The 12,828-nt window shown below is 42.1% G+C and overlaps 1 protein-coding gene across 1 annotated transcript in view; it reads left to right on the forward strand.

Moving 5' to 3' along the window:
• The first annotated feature begins 1,596 nt into the window (after positions 1-1,596).
• The window catches only part of Kcnh8 (potassium voltage-gated channel subfamily H member 8), a 484,346-nt gene continuing 473,114 nt past the window's right edge, over positions 1,597-12,828 (forward strand). The window contains exon 1 of the mRNA XM_005368749.3: positions 1,597-2,296. Coding sequence (XP_005368806.1) covers positions 2,221-2,296 — 76 coding nt within the window. The 5' untranslated portion in view covers positions 1,597-2,220. The remainder of the gene's footprint in view (positions 2,297-12,828) is intronic.

Genomic DNA, 12,828 nt, shown 5'->3' on the forward strand with positions numbered 1-12,828 from the left:
GTTCTGGGCACCGGAAAAAAGATTAAATATAAAATATAAAATGGTTGACTTCTTTTAACAAGGAACCCAAACTGCCTTTTGGGTTTCCGTTATTAAGCCCCTGTATGGCTTCTTTCTAGCAAATGAGGCCAGATAACAGAGGAAGCAGTTTTGGTTTTTTTGTTTTGCTATATTTTTGACACTCAAACACACTTATAGTGTAAATATTTATGAATCTGAACAGTGGCTTAAACATCAGTTTCATGCTGAGCGTCACGCCATTTCCCACTCTCCCCCTGGCAGAAGCAGCCTGGGTTTTCTTGGGCGCCAGGCACCACAGAAGCAGAAGCAAGGACTCCCATTTCTCTCGTCTGGCTCCGCCCAAGAGGGAGCCATCAGAGCTTAGCTGCGTGGGAGGATGGGGGGGGGCGTAGGGGTTTTCCTTCAAGGAACAACTAGCTCCAGACAGAAGCCTTGGCCAAGCTGTAGGGCTGTAGGGGTGGGGCAGCGAGAGGGAACCGCTGCCCAGCAGCCGTAACCAGAAGAAAAAAGGACAGAGCCTGTGCCTCACGAGGGCCACCCACCAGGAATCCCGGGCCCTCCCGCCCCCGCGTGTGGCGGGCGGACCTGGAATCTCAACACAAAGGGAATCCTTGGTGGCAGGAAGTGCATCACAAAGAAGGAGGACTAGGGGCGGGAACAAGGAGCCGCCTCCTTTCTCTATCCCCCTCCCCCCTCTCGGAACCAAAGGACCACCGGGAGGAAACCCCTAGAATCCCTCTTCACCCCATAACCCCCGTGGATTCAAGCAAAGAGCCTCTGCCAGATGTTTTGGGCCCGCTGGCACCTGCTGCCACGCCCGAATCCTGGAGGCGGGGACCCAGCGGTCCCTGCAGCGCCACAGACACCTGTTCGCGTTTCCCTCCTTCCCTTCCTGGTGCAGCAGCACCTGCGCTTCTGTTTGTTCTCCTCTGGGCTTTCCCTTTCCTTCTTGCTAGGGTTTCAGTGGAGCCTAGGCTTGCACGTCCCTTTGCCTTTCCGCAAGGATGCACCCCAGGTTTGGGTGGCTTTCCTTAGCATAATGTAGGTGGAGAAGGAGTTCCCCTCGTGAGCCCGGGGGAAAACGGCGGAGGGACCGCTTTAGTTTCCTGAGACACCTGCAATTTCTGGCACCATGCCAGTGGAGGGGGTGGGGTGTGCAGGGGAGCTTAGAGCCGCTGCGGGGGTGGGGGTGGGCGTCGTGTTGAAGCTGTTTTTACACGGAAAACTCTCCTCTGTTACTTCCATGTATTTTGCAAATCAATAAAAATAGCTAACTTTTCTAGAAACACTCTATGAACGTTTCACGGAAGAGTGGTAAACCACTGCAGATTTAAGAGCCCCCCCCCTTTACTTTGGGCGGGTTGGAGAGAGCAAGGAGAATTTGGTAAGGGGAGGGTGCCTGAATTCCCTTTTAGAGCTGAATAAGGAGAGGACGCAAAACCACAAGCTTGAGTCGGTTTTCCAGTACTGGGCAGACTCTGGTGTCCAGGGGTAGTAGGCACCCAGCTGACTTGGAGCTGGGGATGGCAGGTGCACCAGAAGGGGGACACCTCCCTCTGAAGCTCCAGGCTACCTTTGCTACCTAGGACACTACTGTGGGGGCCTCCCCCTCCTAAGTTCTAGGCGGAGGCGTGTTACCTGCAGTGACCTATCTCCTCCCCTCCAGGACACCACACCCACGGGGCTCCAGTCTCCAGGGAGAGGGACCAAGCAGGAACAAAGGGTCTTTGTTCCCGGCTCCAGGGGGGCGGGAGTTGGGCTGGCTAGCATTTCTCCCTTTCTCAGCGTCCCTGGGGTACTTGAGGTTCAGCGCCGCAGTTTCCCCAGGTGGGACGCCTTCCTCCAATACCCTAGAGCTCAGGTCAGGGCACGGTGCCCCGGGCCACCGTGTGCTTTTTCAGGGTCTACGGAGAGACCCTAGGGGTGTCTGGGGGTATCGCTGCAGGAGAAGGAAGGGATCAAGTCTGGAAGGAGGCAGATTCAGAGTACTGATCACGGGCTGCTCTGGCCACTGCTCCGCGGCTGGGGAGTAGCTGCTGCTATCCTCCCCTCTTCTTTGCCCGGCCCCATCCTCTGCACGCCTGGCCCCCCGCCCCTGCCGTCATCACGCTCCCGGTGACTTCTCCCAGCTTGGTACTTTCCTTCAGAGCCATCCTTCTGGACAAACTTTGATGGGGAATTTTATACAGAGCTGGAAAAATGCCTGTTATGAAAGGATTGCTGGCTCCTCAGAACACCTTCCTGGACACCATCGCCACCCGTTTCGACGGAACACGTAAGTAGGGCTTGCCGGACTTGCACCTTTCCCTAGGGTGGTTTTTCTCTTGGACTTTTGCTCCCGCTTCTCTGATTCCATCCGAACAATAATTTGCCTTCTTTCTTGCCAGAGTATCTTTCAGAGGAGGAAATGAAACAAGATAAAGCAAGACCCCTCTCCCCACACAACATAAATCATAAAAGCACTTGATATTGTAAATGGTTCCCCTGGTTTCCTAGGTTTGGAACACAGGTCTGAAAATGATCGACAAGGGGTTCGCGGTGGGACTTGTGTGGTGCCTTGAGGAGCTTGGTACATGGGGAGATGTTGTGTACTTAATTTTTTTCTGGAGTTCCAAGGCTGCCCGGATTAGAGTTCGGAGGTTTTCCAGACTCCTATGACTTCCCATTTGAGTTTAAGTAATTCTCCAGGTCAGGTGTGAGCTGTCCGGAGGCTCTCTGAGTGTTGGGAGTTTGTCAAAATCTCGCCTCTTAAATATAAAATTTCCACGACACTCGAGGAAATTTTATTGAAGAAGGAGGAGTTGGATATTATAAAGGCTGACTCAACCACAGAGGAAGTTTCAGAGTTTTGTGAAGATAAATAGTATTGAATATCTGACTTCTTTGATTGGAGTGGGAAAGGAAATGTTCATGCTGTGTCTTTCTGGAAATAGGATGTGATCTTTCAGGACCACGGTCAGGTCCTCCCTCCCCCAGATTTCTGTCCCTAACTAAGGCTGTCTCTAGGTTCCAGCAGAATACTCTTATCTTCATTGTAGGCAGCGTCTGTGAGCTCTTGTCCCCTTTCCTGCGTGCTATGGAACACTCATACGGGCTCATCCCCGAAGCCTGTGTGAAATAACATCCACTTCCACTTCCATACAAGAACTCTTCCAGGGTGGGACCCACAATTTAACCATCTGGAATATAAGTTTTACATGATAGAAAGGTGAAATACTTTTTTATTTTGTTTGGGTTTTGTTTTTCAAATTCGGCTTAATCAAGGCTAATGTGACTATTTGCTCACTTTTTTGTAGCGTTCTTTAAAAATAACCTTTAGAGTTACCCTTTCTTTCCCTTTTCATATTACTTGATGTTAGAAAGTATGTTTGAATTGGGCCCTGCTACTAAGTATTAGATTAGTTTTTTAGTAGGTGACAATAAGAAAAATTATTTGAGGACAAATTCAAGTTTTTGGCCAGTGCCACCACTGCCAAAAATCAGCACTGCTGTCTCTACCAGCTCTAACCAGAATCCCTGAAGAGCAGTTCTGAGCAGATGACAGTTCTTAAGTTGAATATTCCAAACCAAGATGCTCTAAACATTGGTCCTGAGTGCATGTTTTGAAGGTGAGGTGATTAGAAATGGTGATTTGCTTTTGTCATTGTTATTTAAAGTTGAATGGAGTGCAATGCATACCAAATCATCCCAGCAGGACCCTGGGAATCAGTTGCTAATCAAAGAGGCTGTAGAGTGTGGATAGTGTCTCTTTCTGACTCTCATGATGAGCAGGCTAGCACATGTGGGGAGATGTATCTGTGTGTGTATGAATTCTACACATTCTTGTTAAATAATAGAGCATTTTAAAGCAGTCAAAAATTTAAATCCTCATTCGAGAAGCTCATCATATGACAATCTTTGGCACAATTAAAAAAAATATCTAAAGCTATTTGGTGAATTGCCTGATGTGTGCTCCCAGGGTCTTGAGGATTCTTGGAGGGAGCCAGAGTGCATGAAATCACAGTATTCTCAAGCAGTGAGTAGCGGAGAGATTGATTGGCAGCGGCAAGATGTTTTTTTACAACATTTAGTGAGAAACTCCATTATAAAAAAAAGATTATTTTTCATTTATTTTTTTATTGCAGGATGACTTGACTAACCTAAAATTTAAGTAAATTCTCAGTCACAGAATTTACTAAATCTAGAATTGTAAGGATATCACCTTTCCAGCTAACTGCTTAGTTCTTCTTATTATGGCATGCTTTCTTGGTGACACAATATTAAGAAATGGTGCTAATCTTGAAAATTTCTCATATGAGCATTCTCTTTTCTCTTGATGCATTCATAAAAGTAATTTATTTTCTTTTGAAAGACAAGGGTATATGCAAGTTTTAAAATATTACAAGTGCCACCGTAGCAATTAAAAACTGCTGAATTATTTGTATTGCTACTTTGTTCCATGTATACTGAGTTCAATCTGTTCATCTCCACTTTATTTCTGGACTATGTTTTATAGCCATCGTCAGGTGGGCTTTAGGCTTATTTTAAACAATTTAATAAAAATAAAGAGAAAAAACATCCTGGCAAAATTTCCCTTTTTAACTTAAACAATATACAGATTTTTATTACCCTTACTGATTTACTATGAAAATTAAAAGTGTTATAGGAATTCAGGGCATTATCTAAAAGTCTCCCCAGTGGGAGAAAAAGTATTCCCATCCAGAAGTCTATAGCATGATCCTACAAATTTATAGTATGACAGGGCAACAGAGAAGGTAGTTTTTCATCACCCAATGATGATCTACTTAACTGAACAATCAAATCTTCTTTTCTTTAAATTTCAGATATGGAATTTATAAATATTTTTGGAAAACAAATATTGCTTATATAAAATTAAAACACACATATTGAAACATCTTCTAGTTTATTTAACTGGAGTGTAAAGAGTCAGAGAACAAAGATCCCCTCCGTTGTTGAGCCCCTACAACCCATTGTGAAGAAAAAATAATTGCGATGAACTTATTTGGTCATTACATGTACTAGCAGCTCTCACTTAAACCACATGTGACTATCATCATACCCAGCATATAGCTCTTGCTTGCATAGATGCTTTTATTATTTATGTATTTAGTGCATTTTAACTTTTCTAAATCCATATTGGTGTTAAGTATGCTAATATTATAAAAAATGCTAAAGGGAAAGTATAATGACTAAACATTTAGAATGTATTTAGAAAACAATCTAGCTTTTAAGTATGAATATTTGTCACTAAGTACCATTTGATGAAAACTTAGCTTTTTTTTGGAAGGTAAAAGATGTGTCCATTTCAAACATTATGGTGCAATAGCCTACGTTTTTTTCAAATCTTATCACAATTTGGACAGAATGCTTCTGTCCCTTTGTGGTTTTTAAGACAAATTGTAACCTGATGTACCCAATCAATAATATGGTTTCTAAGGTCTGCAAAACAGATAGTACTCATTAACATTTGTATATATTTTATGAATTCTTATATAGCCTGTTCAAAAGATCTAAATAAATTTACTAAAGTTGAAATTCTTTCTTTAATTTTCAATGTGGGTTTTGCTATTGTTACTCTTTTATTTTCCTTTTTTATTTTATTTTATTTTTTTATTGAGAAAAGGAAAAAAAAGTTTCCAGCCTCCCATTTCCCTCCCCCTCCTTCCACCCTTCACCCCCTCCCCCAACTCCTCTCCCCCTCCCTCTCCAGTCCAAAGAGCAACTCTTTTATTTTCTTCATGTCACAAGTATAGAAAGAAACATAGTGCACCCAGTCCTGAGCAAAGGGCACAATAAGTTAGAGCAGAAGCCAGCACACTTCTTAAGGCTTTGCTGAGTTGTCGTTTGGAGAATGTCATTGAAGGCTGATATAAAGCGATGTACTTTATTATGTATGAGCCTATTCGTAAAGCTTGTGTGAGGGAAACATCCCTGGATCTCTGCTTCTTGAAGGTCACAGAGATTTGTGCTCTTGCTTTGTTTTTTACCTGATGTTGATATAAACTCTTGTATTCCTTGTATCTGTGCTTAGGAACCAAGTGTCCTGTATTAATTAGTGTTCTGTTTCTGTGTAATATTCATTACAACATAGAGGTTTCTCATCTCCCCTTTTTAGTTGGCTGTCTGAGCATGGATCAGCTGAGTTTTCTTCTGGGAAGCCCACAAGGTCATAAACTAGTTGTCATCTGGACCTGTGGTCACATCTGAGGCCTGAAGTCCCCTTCCAGTCTAAAGCAGTGGCTGATAGACTTGCACCTTTATAAATGAGGCACTGTTTTCCTTGTCAGCTGCCAGGCAGGCATTCTCCTAACAGGTAGAGCCTGCTCTGCTCTATAGCCCCACAGCCTCTTCCACACATGGCCTCACAAGAGAACAGTTACTTTTTTGAGATCAGCAAGAGGGTCTCTTTAAGAAGGTCTCTTAAATCAGGACCATTCAAGATAATCTCCTTTCTGATGATCTCAAGACCAGCTTACTTACTGATCATCCTAATTACATCCTTAACCCCGCCTCATCTGCATATTCATTTGTTCCCTCCACTTTCCAGGGAAGAACTTTCATGGGGTGTGTATGTATAGGTCAGCCTCTCAGGATCCATATGGGAATTCTTCCCACCACAGCTGCTGTCTCTTCACCATTGTACTAGCCTACTGAGCCTCACACCTGCTAGCTCACAAAGCAGGGTTTTGTGCACATTCTGCTAATTCAGTATGCAGGATGCCATGCTGACTTTACATCTGATACCTTTAGAAACATAAGGTCTAACTTATGGGGGAGTTTTCTCTCACATCTGGTGATGGCGTATAAATGAAGTCGCCTAGGACATGCTGGTGTAAATTGTTCTCCTCTCATGTAGATGCAATGTGGGAGATGGAAATGCATTTCTGAAAATGAATCTCGAGTCTCCTGGATAAAGCTGGAGGTAACTGTACTTGAGCCTCTGCTGAACGTGGAAGCAAGAATGAGGCGCGTCTGAGGAGAGGCACCCATGGCCAGTCTGCACACCATGTTAGTTAAAATTCTAACTGAGCTTGTTCCTGTGCTAACTCTGTGGAAGGTTCTTTCTTTTCTCTTCCTCTCACCTCTCTGTTTCATATTCACGAGGCTCCATGGGGTGCACTCTTGCCTTGAGGGTGGTTGTGTTAAACTGAATTATGTTTTTAAATGTAAACTTTGTTTACTTTGTCAGAGAGGTGGAGGAAAAAAGGGAGTGGGAGTGGGGGAGAGGAAGGGCAGGAGACTGCATTCATGCTCTTTACTTTGTCCATGGTTTCTTCACATTTAAAAAAGTTTTAGATAATTCCATAACATTTGCTGCAATGAACAAAGTATTTGAATTACAAGAACTAGACGTAGTCTTTACCAGATAAGGATTTCTTTTATTTAAATAATTGAAAAGTTGTATAGAAATTTTATTTTTAAACATTATAACAACAAAAATTATATATATAATAGGTCAAAAGTAGCATTATGCTCACACTTCTTTTAGGTTTTGTATTTGGCTTCACCTTCAGGCCAACAGCTAGAGGCAGGGACACCTTGTCAATGAGCTTAGCAGAGAACAAACGGCCTGTCCGTGAGTGTGGAGGAGGTCAGAGGTTGCCTGTTTCTGAGATACCCTAGACTTGACATACTTCTGAGAAGAGCATATTCTCTATGGACAAAGGAGTACTTCATCCCTTGCCTCGCCTTTCTAATGATGCTTAATGGACATTATCTATAAGCAAAGCACTGGGATATATCAAGCTTGTCTTTTCTTAAAGGGGACAAAAAGACATATACATGAACTGTTATAATTTAGGTCAGAACAGGCTAAGAGACCCAAATAGAAATGCTTATGCATCCAAACAGCCAAAGATGTTCTCTTGATTTTTCCAATTTCTGAAACATGTGCCTCTGATGTTTATATAGGTTTTTAGGGAAAATACATACAACCATCAAGAATAAGAGGGAGCAATATAGAGGCTGGATGATGAAAACCAGATAAATCAGTTGTGGAACATCTTTAATTCCAGTATTCCCTGTTAGAACCTAAGAATACCTCTCTGCCTGGCTATGGGCCCACAGACTCCTATGTTCATTTTCTGAAGGAAATGCCTGAGTTCTCCCCGCAGGGAATTAACTTAATGTTAGGAGAAAGAAATGTTGATTTCTGGTTGCAGACCTGACTATTCTCCAGTGTAGTTCACTCCTGTGTTCTACTATAGAATTTTGCCTATGGTGAGGGAAAAAGGTCCTGGTAACTCTGATGGCAAGTGTGCTGGCATTCAGTTCCCGGATCCTGCTGGACAAAGTCTACAGTTAAAAGGCACAGCATCACAACTTCCTCACATGGTGCCATTCACCCTCAGTGTGCATTTGCTGACAACTTCCATTTTAGTCTAGTAGAGCCTCGAAACAAAATAGGTAAGGCCAATTTTGCCTATGGCATTGTTCAAACATCTGAAGAGTTTTCTTAGTAATTTCAACACTCATATATATATAGTTCTGAGCTTGTAAATTCTGTGGTAGAGAGAGCTTGCATTCTTCTGTGGCTGTTAATGCAGCTATCTGTATCCTTTAAGCCCTTCAAAATTCACTTATTCTCAGACAAACTAATAATTTTTTCTAGCTCACCAAACATATTTGTCTTGTTTTGTATTCTGGCCCTATTTAGAAATACCATCCTCCCAAGTCCGGGTTAGAGAGTTAAGTTAGCCTTCACTGCCCACATATGTAATTGGTTTACAGTTCTTTTATATTTTGCTACTGAAATGCCACAATTTGGCCCCTCATGTCCTGTCACTCCTCATTGCTCATGCATTGATTTCTTTTCTCATCTTCACAATCGCGAACTCACTCTAACTAGACACCATGGCCAGCAGTGTCTTCTCCCACTCCTGTCCTGTCAGTTTTCCTTATACCCAAAGTGACTTCTATTAGGTGTAAGATGATGATTTATTTGGCAGCACTTGCTTATGGCTGTCCATTAGCTTACTATTACCTCTTGTGTGATACCCAAAGATCTCAGTATTTCTAGAGTTGGAGATGATGCTGTATCACCATTCAAATCACACCTCCCTAGGTTCCCAACAGGCTTACCCCAGAGCACTCTGCTCACTCAGACCTTGGCTTATAACAAGAGATGCTCTGTAAACATCAAACCCCATCTTAAAAGTTGCCTCTGAGAGGCTCCCAGAGCACTCAAGGGCCTTCTTCTCCTTTAAAATCACCTGCTCATCTCTCTAATCAGCTCTTCTAGGCTTCCATAGTTTTCAGCATCCACCTATGAACTCTGGGAAGCCCAAAACTTATCCCACTTCTTGGATTTGCAACACAGTTCTATAACTACCAATTAAGTGAAAGAATTTGAAGTTCCTTGAAAGCCAAAATCAGAATTTAAACATTTTTATTTGTCTTCAATAGTTAACTAGCCTTCTTATACCTAGCTTTCTTTGATTACATTAGTTATAAAATGATCCTGTAGGGTAGGTCCAAAATAAGCTTGCTTATTGTGTATCTACATGGATGTTAAGCAGGTTCCTATCTGTCTACTCTGACCACAACCCAAGGCCTAAAAATAAACTCCTTTTTCAGTTAACGCTGAAAAAATGCAAGCTTAGAATTCTACCACATTTCACGAGCCTGGGACCTGTCTGTAGTGTCACCCTAGTACAATATCTGTGTGCAGCACATGTAAACACTGGGGGCTCTGTGCTGTCATTTTTAGATTCTGCCTTTTCCAAGAAAAGACTGATTCTTCAATTTTAGCCATTCCTCAGTCATATCCCATTTTCCTTCCTTCTACAGGTTATGCTTTAGGTACTTGTCACTGAAAAACTGCTTCAAATTGTATTTAAGACTGACTCACATTTGGACATAAAAACGCATTCATTGTTGACAGCAGCTTTGTTCATCAAAGAAAATCAAATGTCCATTAAAAGAAATCCATTTTCTTTGAGATTGGATGCTTAGAATTTGCTGATGACTTTAGTATATCCTTGTGATTTTTTTATTATGAAGTCAATCTCCCAATGAAAATATTCTTACTCTCATAACTTTATAGTGACATCATTAGTATTTATACCTTGTAAGAGTCTTTTTTTTTTTTTTTTTTTGATTTTCGAGACAGGGTTTCTCTGTAGTTTTGGAGCCTGTCCTGGAACTAGCTCTATAGACCAGGCTGGTCTTGAACTCACAGAGATCCACCTGCCTCTGCCTCCCAAGTGCTGGGACTAAAGGCGTGCGCCACCATCGCCCGGCTATACCTTGTAAGAGTCTTATAAAGGGAAAATTTCTACCTATTTTCAGTTTTCTTTTATGAGTAGAAAATCGACTCTCCTGTGTCCAGAGGACATTCTTAGCCAAAGCCATCTCATTTTTCTGCACAGTGAGTTTGAGGGTGAAATGGGCAGGCTTGGTTCTCTTGGTCTCAAATGTGTGTAATCCAAAGCACTCTTGGTTTGGTTCCTCCAGAGTTTCTTTTGTTCTAGTAGGTCTTCTGGACAGACATCTTTGTTGTCCTTGTCAGTGCAAATCAGCTTCCTGTTTCAGCTATTGAACTAAAGGAACTGGAGACCATAGCATTAACAGTCTTGCCCATTTATTTGATTTTCTAGAGAGAAGGGTCTATGTAGGAGTCTGAGGACCCAGCTTCACCAGTGGACTCTTCTCAAATTTGTAACGAGGGTTATTCTTTCCTTGGAAAGAAGATAAAGTTAGTTGTACTTTAAACTTTAACACATAGGTAAATATTTCTGTTGTGAGTCTGTGACTGGTGGAAGGGAGTTAAGGTCCTTAAGACAGAGCTTCCGTGTTGTAACTTAGACTCACTTGGGTAAGATACAGCTCCTTGGGTTAAAGACCACCTCCATTCTCTGGAAACAATGCTCCCAAAACTACTTTTGACAAGCTTATGCTTCTCAGTTTTAGGGAGTCGATTAGATAAGACCTGGTACTCACGTCTGTGTGTGCAATGCTAACATCTCAATCAAGAAGTTGTCCTCTTCCATATAAGATGGCATATTTGAAGCTACTATTTAGCATTTACATAAAATTTCTCTTAAATATTGTTTGTTTGTGCTACTGGATCTTCCTTCCTTTTTTCCCTCCCTCCTTCCATCTGTCCATCTGTCCCTTCCTACTCCCCCCCCCCTTTTTTTTTTAAAGGATTTCTCTCTTTAGCTATATCTGTCCTGGAACTCACTCTGTAGAGAAGTCCAGTCTTGAACTCACAGAGATCTGCCTGTCTCTGCCTTCTGAGTGCTGGTATTAAAGGTATGTGCCACCACCACTATCTGGCTGTAATTGAATTCCATCATTGTAAAATACCAAACATTTTCTTGGTACCATGGAATTCACATCCCTCCCATGTGAATTTATCTTTTGACTTTTATATGGATGTGTGTATGCATGCATGCACACATACATTCATGCATGCACACACAAATACACACATACACACACACAAACACACACACACACAAATTCTTAAAAAATAATTGAAATTTGAATCCAGTGCTACACTTTGGGTTTTCACCCACATTTGTTTATTTTATAATAACATTCCACACCAGCCTGGGTTGCAAAATGATACCCTTCAAGTCATCAAGGCAAGTTGGCACAGGGTAGCAAGAGCACTGATCACAGACCCAGTTCCGTAAGGTTGTGTGTCTGCAGAAGGAACACCAGCAGTGGGGCCACCATGTTAGTGGCAAGTGGCCAGAGGGGTATCTGGCTCCTGCATCTTTCAGATATTGCAGCTCATGTGTATAATAATCCTGAATATTCTCTGCTGTGTCTTTTTTGTTTGTTCTCCATAGCAATATGAGCTGGGCAAGACTGATTCATTCACTCTGTTGCATTGGTTCTCAACCTTCCTAATGCTGAGAACCTTTAATATACTTCCTCATATTATTGTGACCCCCAGCAATAAAATTACTTTTGTTGCTAATTCATAACTGTAATTTTGCAATTTTTATGAATTGTAATGAAAATATTTGATATTCAGGATATCTGATACACAATCCCTGTTTGGGGCATGACCCACAGGTTGAGAACCACTATTCTATTGTATATTCTTATATTTATTGCCATTCTACAGATAAAGTTCTCAAATTAATTGGTTTACAGTTACTGAACAGGTACATGTCAGGCAGAATTGCAGTAACTTGTCCTCCTTGCTAGGCCTGAAGTTTTCTGTTAGTTTTTTTGTTTGTTTGTTTGTTTTCAGTCTGATTTGATTCTATTTTTGGTCTTGAGCTATCCATCCTCTGGTTCTTGACCCTTGTGTCATGGGAATCAAACTGGAACAGTCATTGGTTGGTCACTCCCCCAATCTGTGCCACCTTTACCACACAGCACATCTTGTCAACATGTTATATGTTAGTTCGAAAGGCTGCATTGGTGTTCCAAACCCTCCACTGAAAATCCTGTTACAGCAAATGGCTGGAGCAGGCTCTATATCCTCCCTTATTAGAAATCATAGATAGGGTCTCCCTCGTAGATTCCTGGAAGTTACCATGGCATGAGGTTTCTAGCTCATCCTTTAGATTCCCATCAATTCCATTTGTCTCTCCCAGTACTCTCTTCATCTATTATCTCCCCCCACCCACCCACCTGGTCCCTTCTGTTCCCACCACAATATCTCTTTATGTCCCCTGCCCTGGGAGATTGAACCCTCCTTGTTACTTAGCCTCTCTCTGTCTGTGGATTATAGTATTATAACCCTTCACTTTACAGCTAATGCTCACTTATAAGTGAGTATATACCATGTTTTCCTTTCTGGGTTTCTATTACCTAACTCAGTCAGGATGTTTTTTTTTTTTT

Source organism: Microtus ochrogaster, unplaced genomic scaffold (genome assembly GCF_000317375.1).
Source record: "Microtus ochrogaster isolate Prairie Vole_2 unplaced genomic scaffold, MicOch1.0 UNK40, whole genome shotgun sequence".
Classification (NCBI taxonomy): Eukaryota; Metazoa; Chordata; class Mammalia; order Rodentia; family Cricetidae; genus Microtus; species Microtus ochrogaster.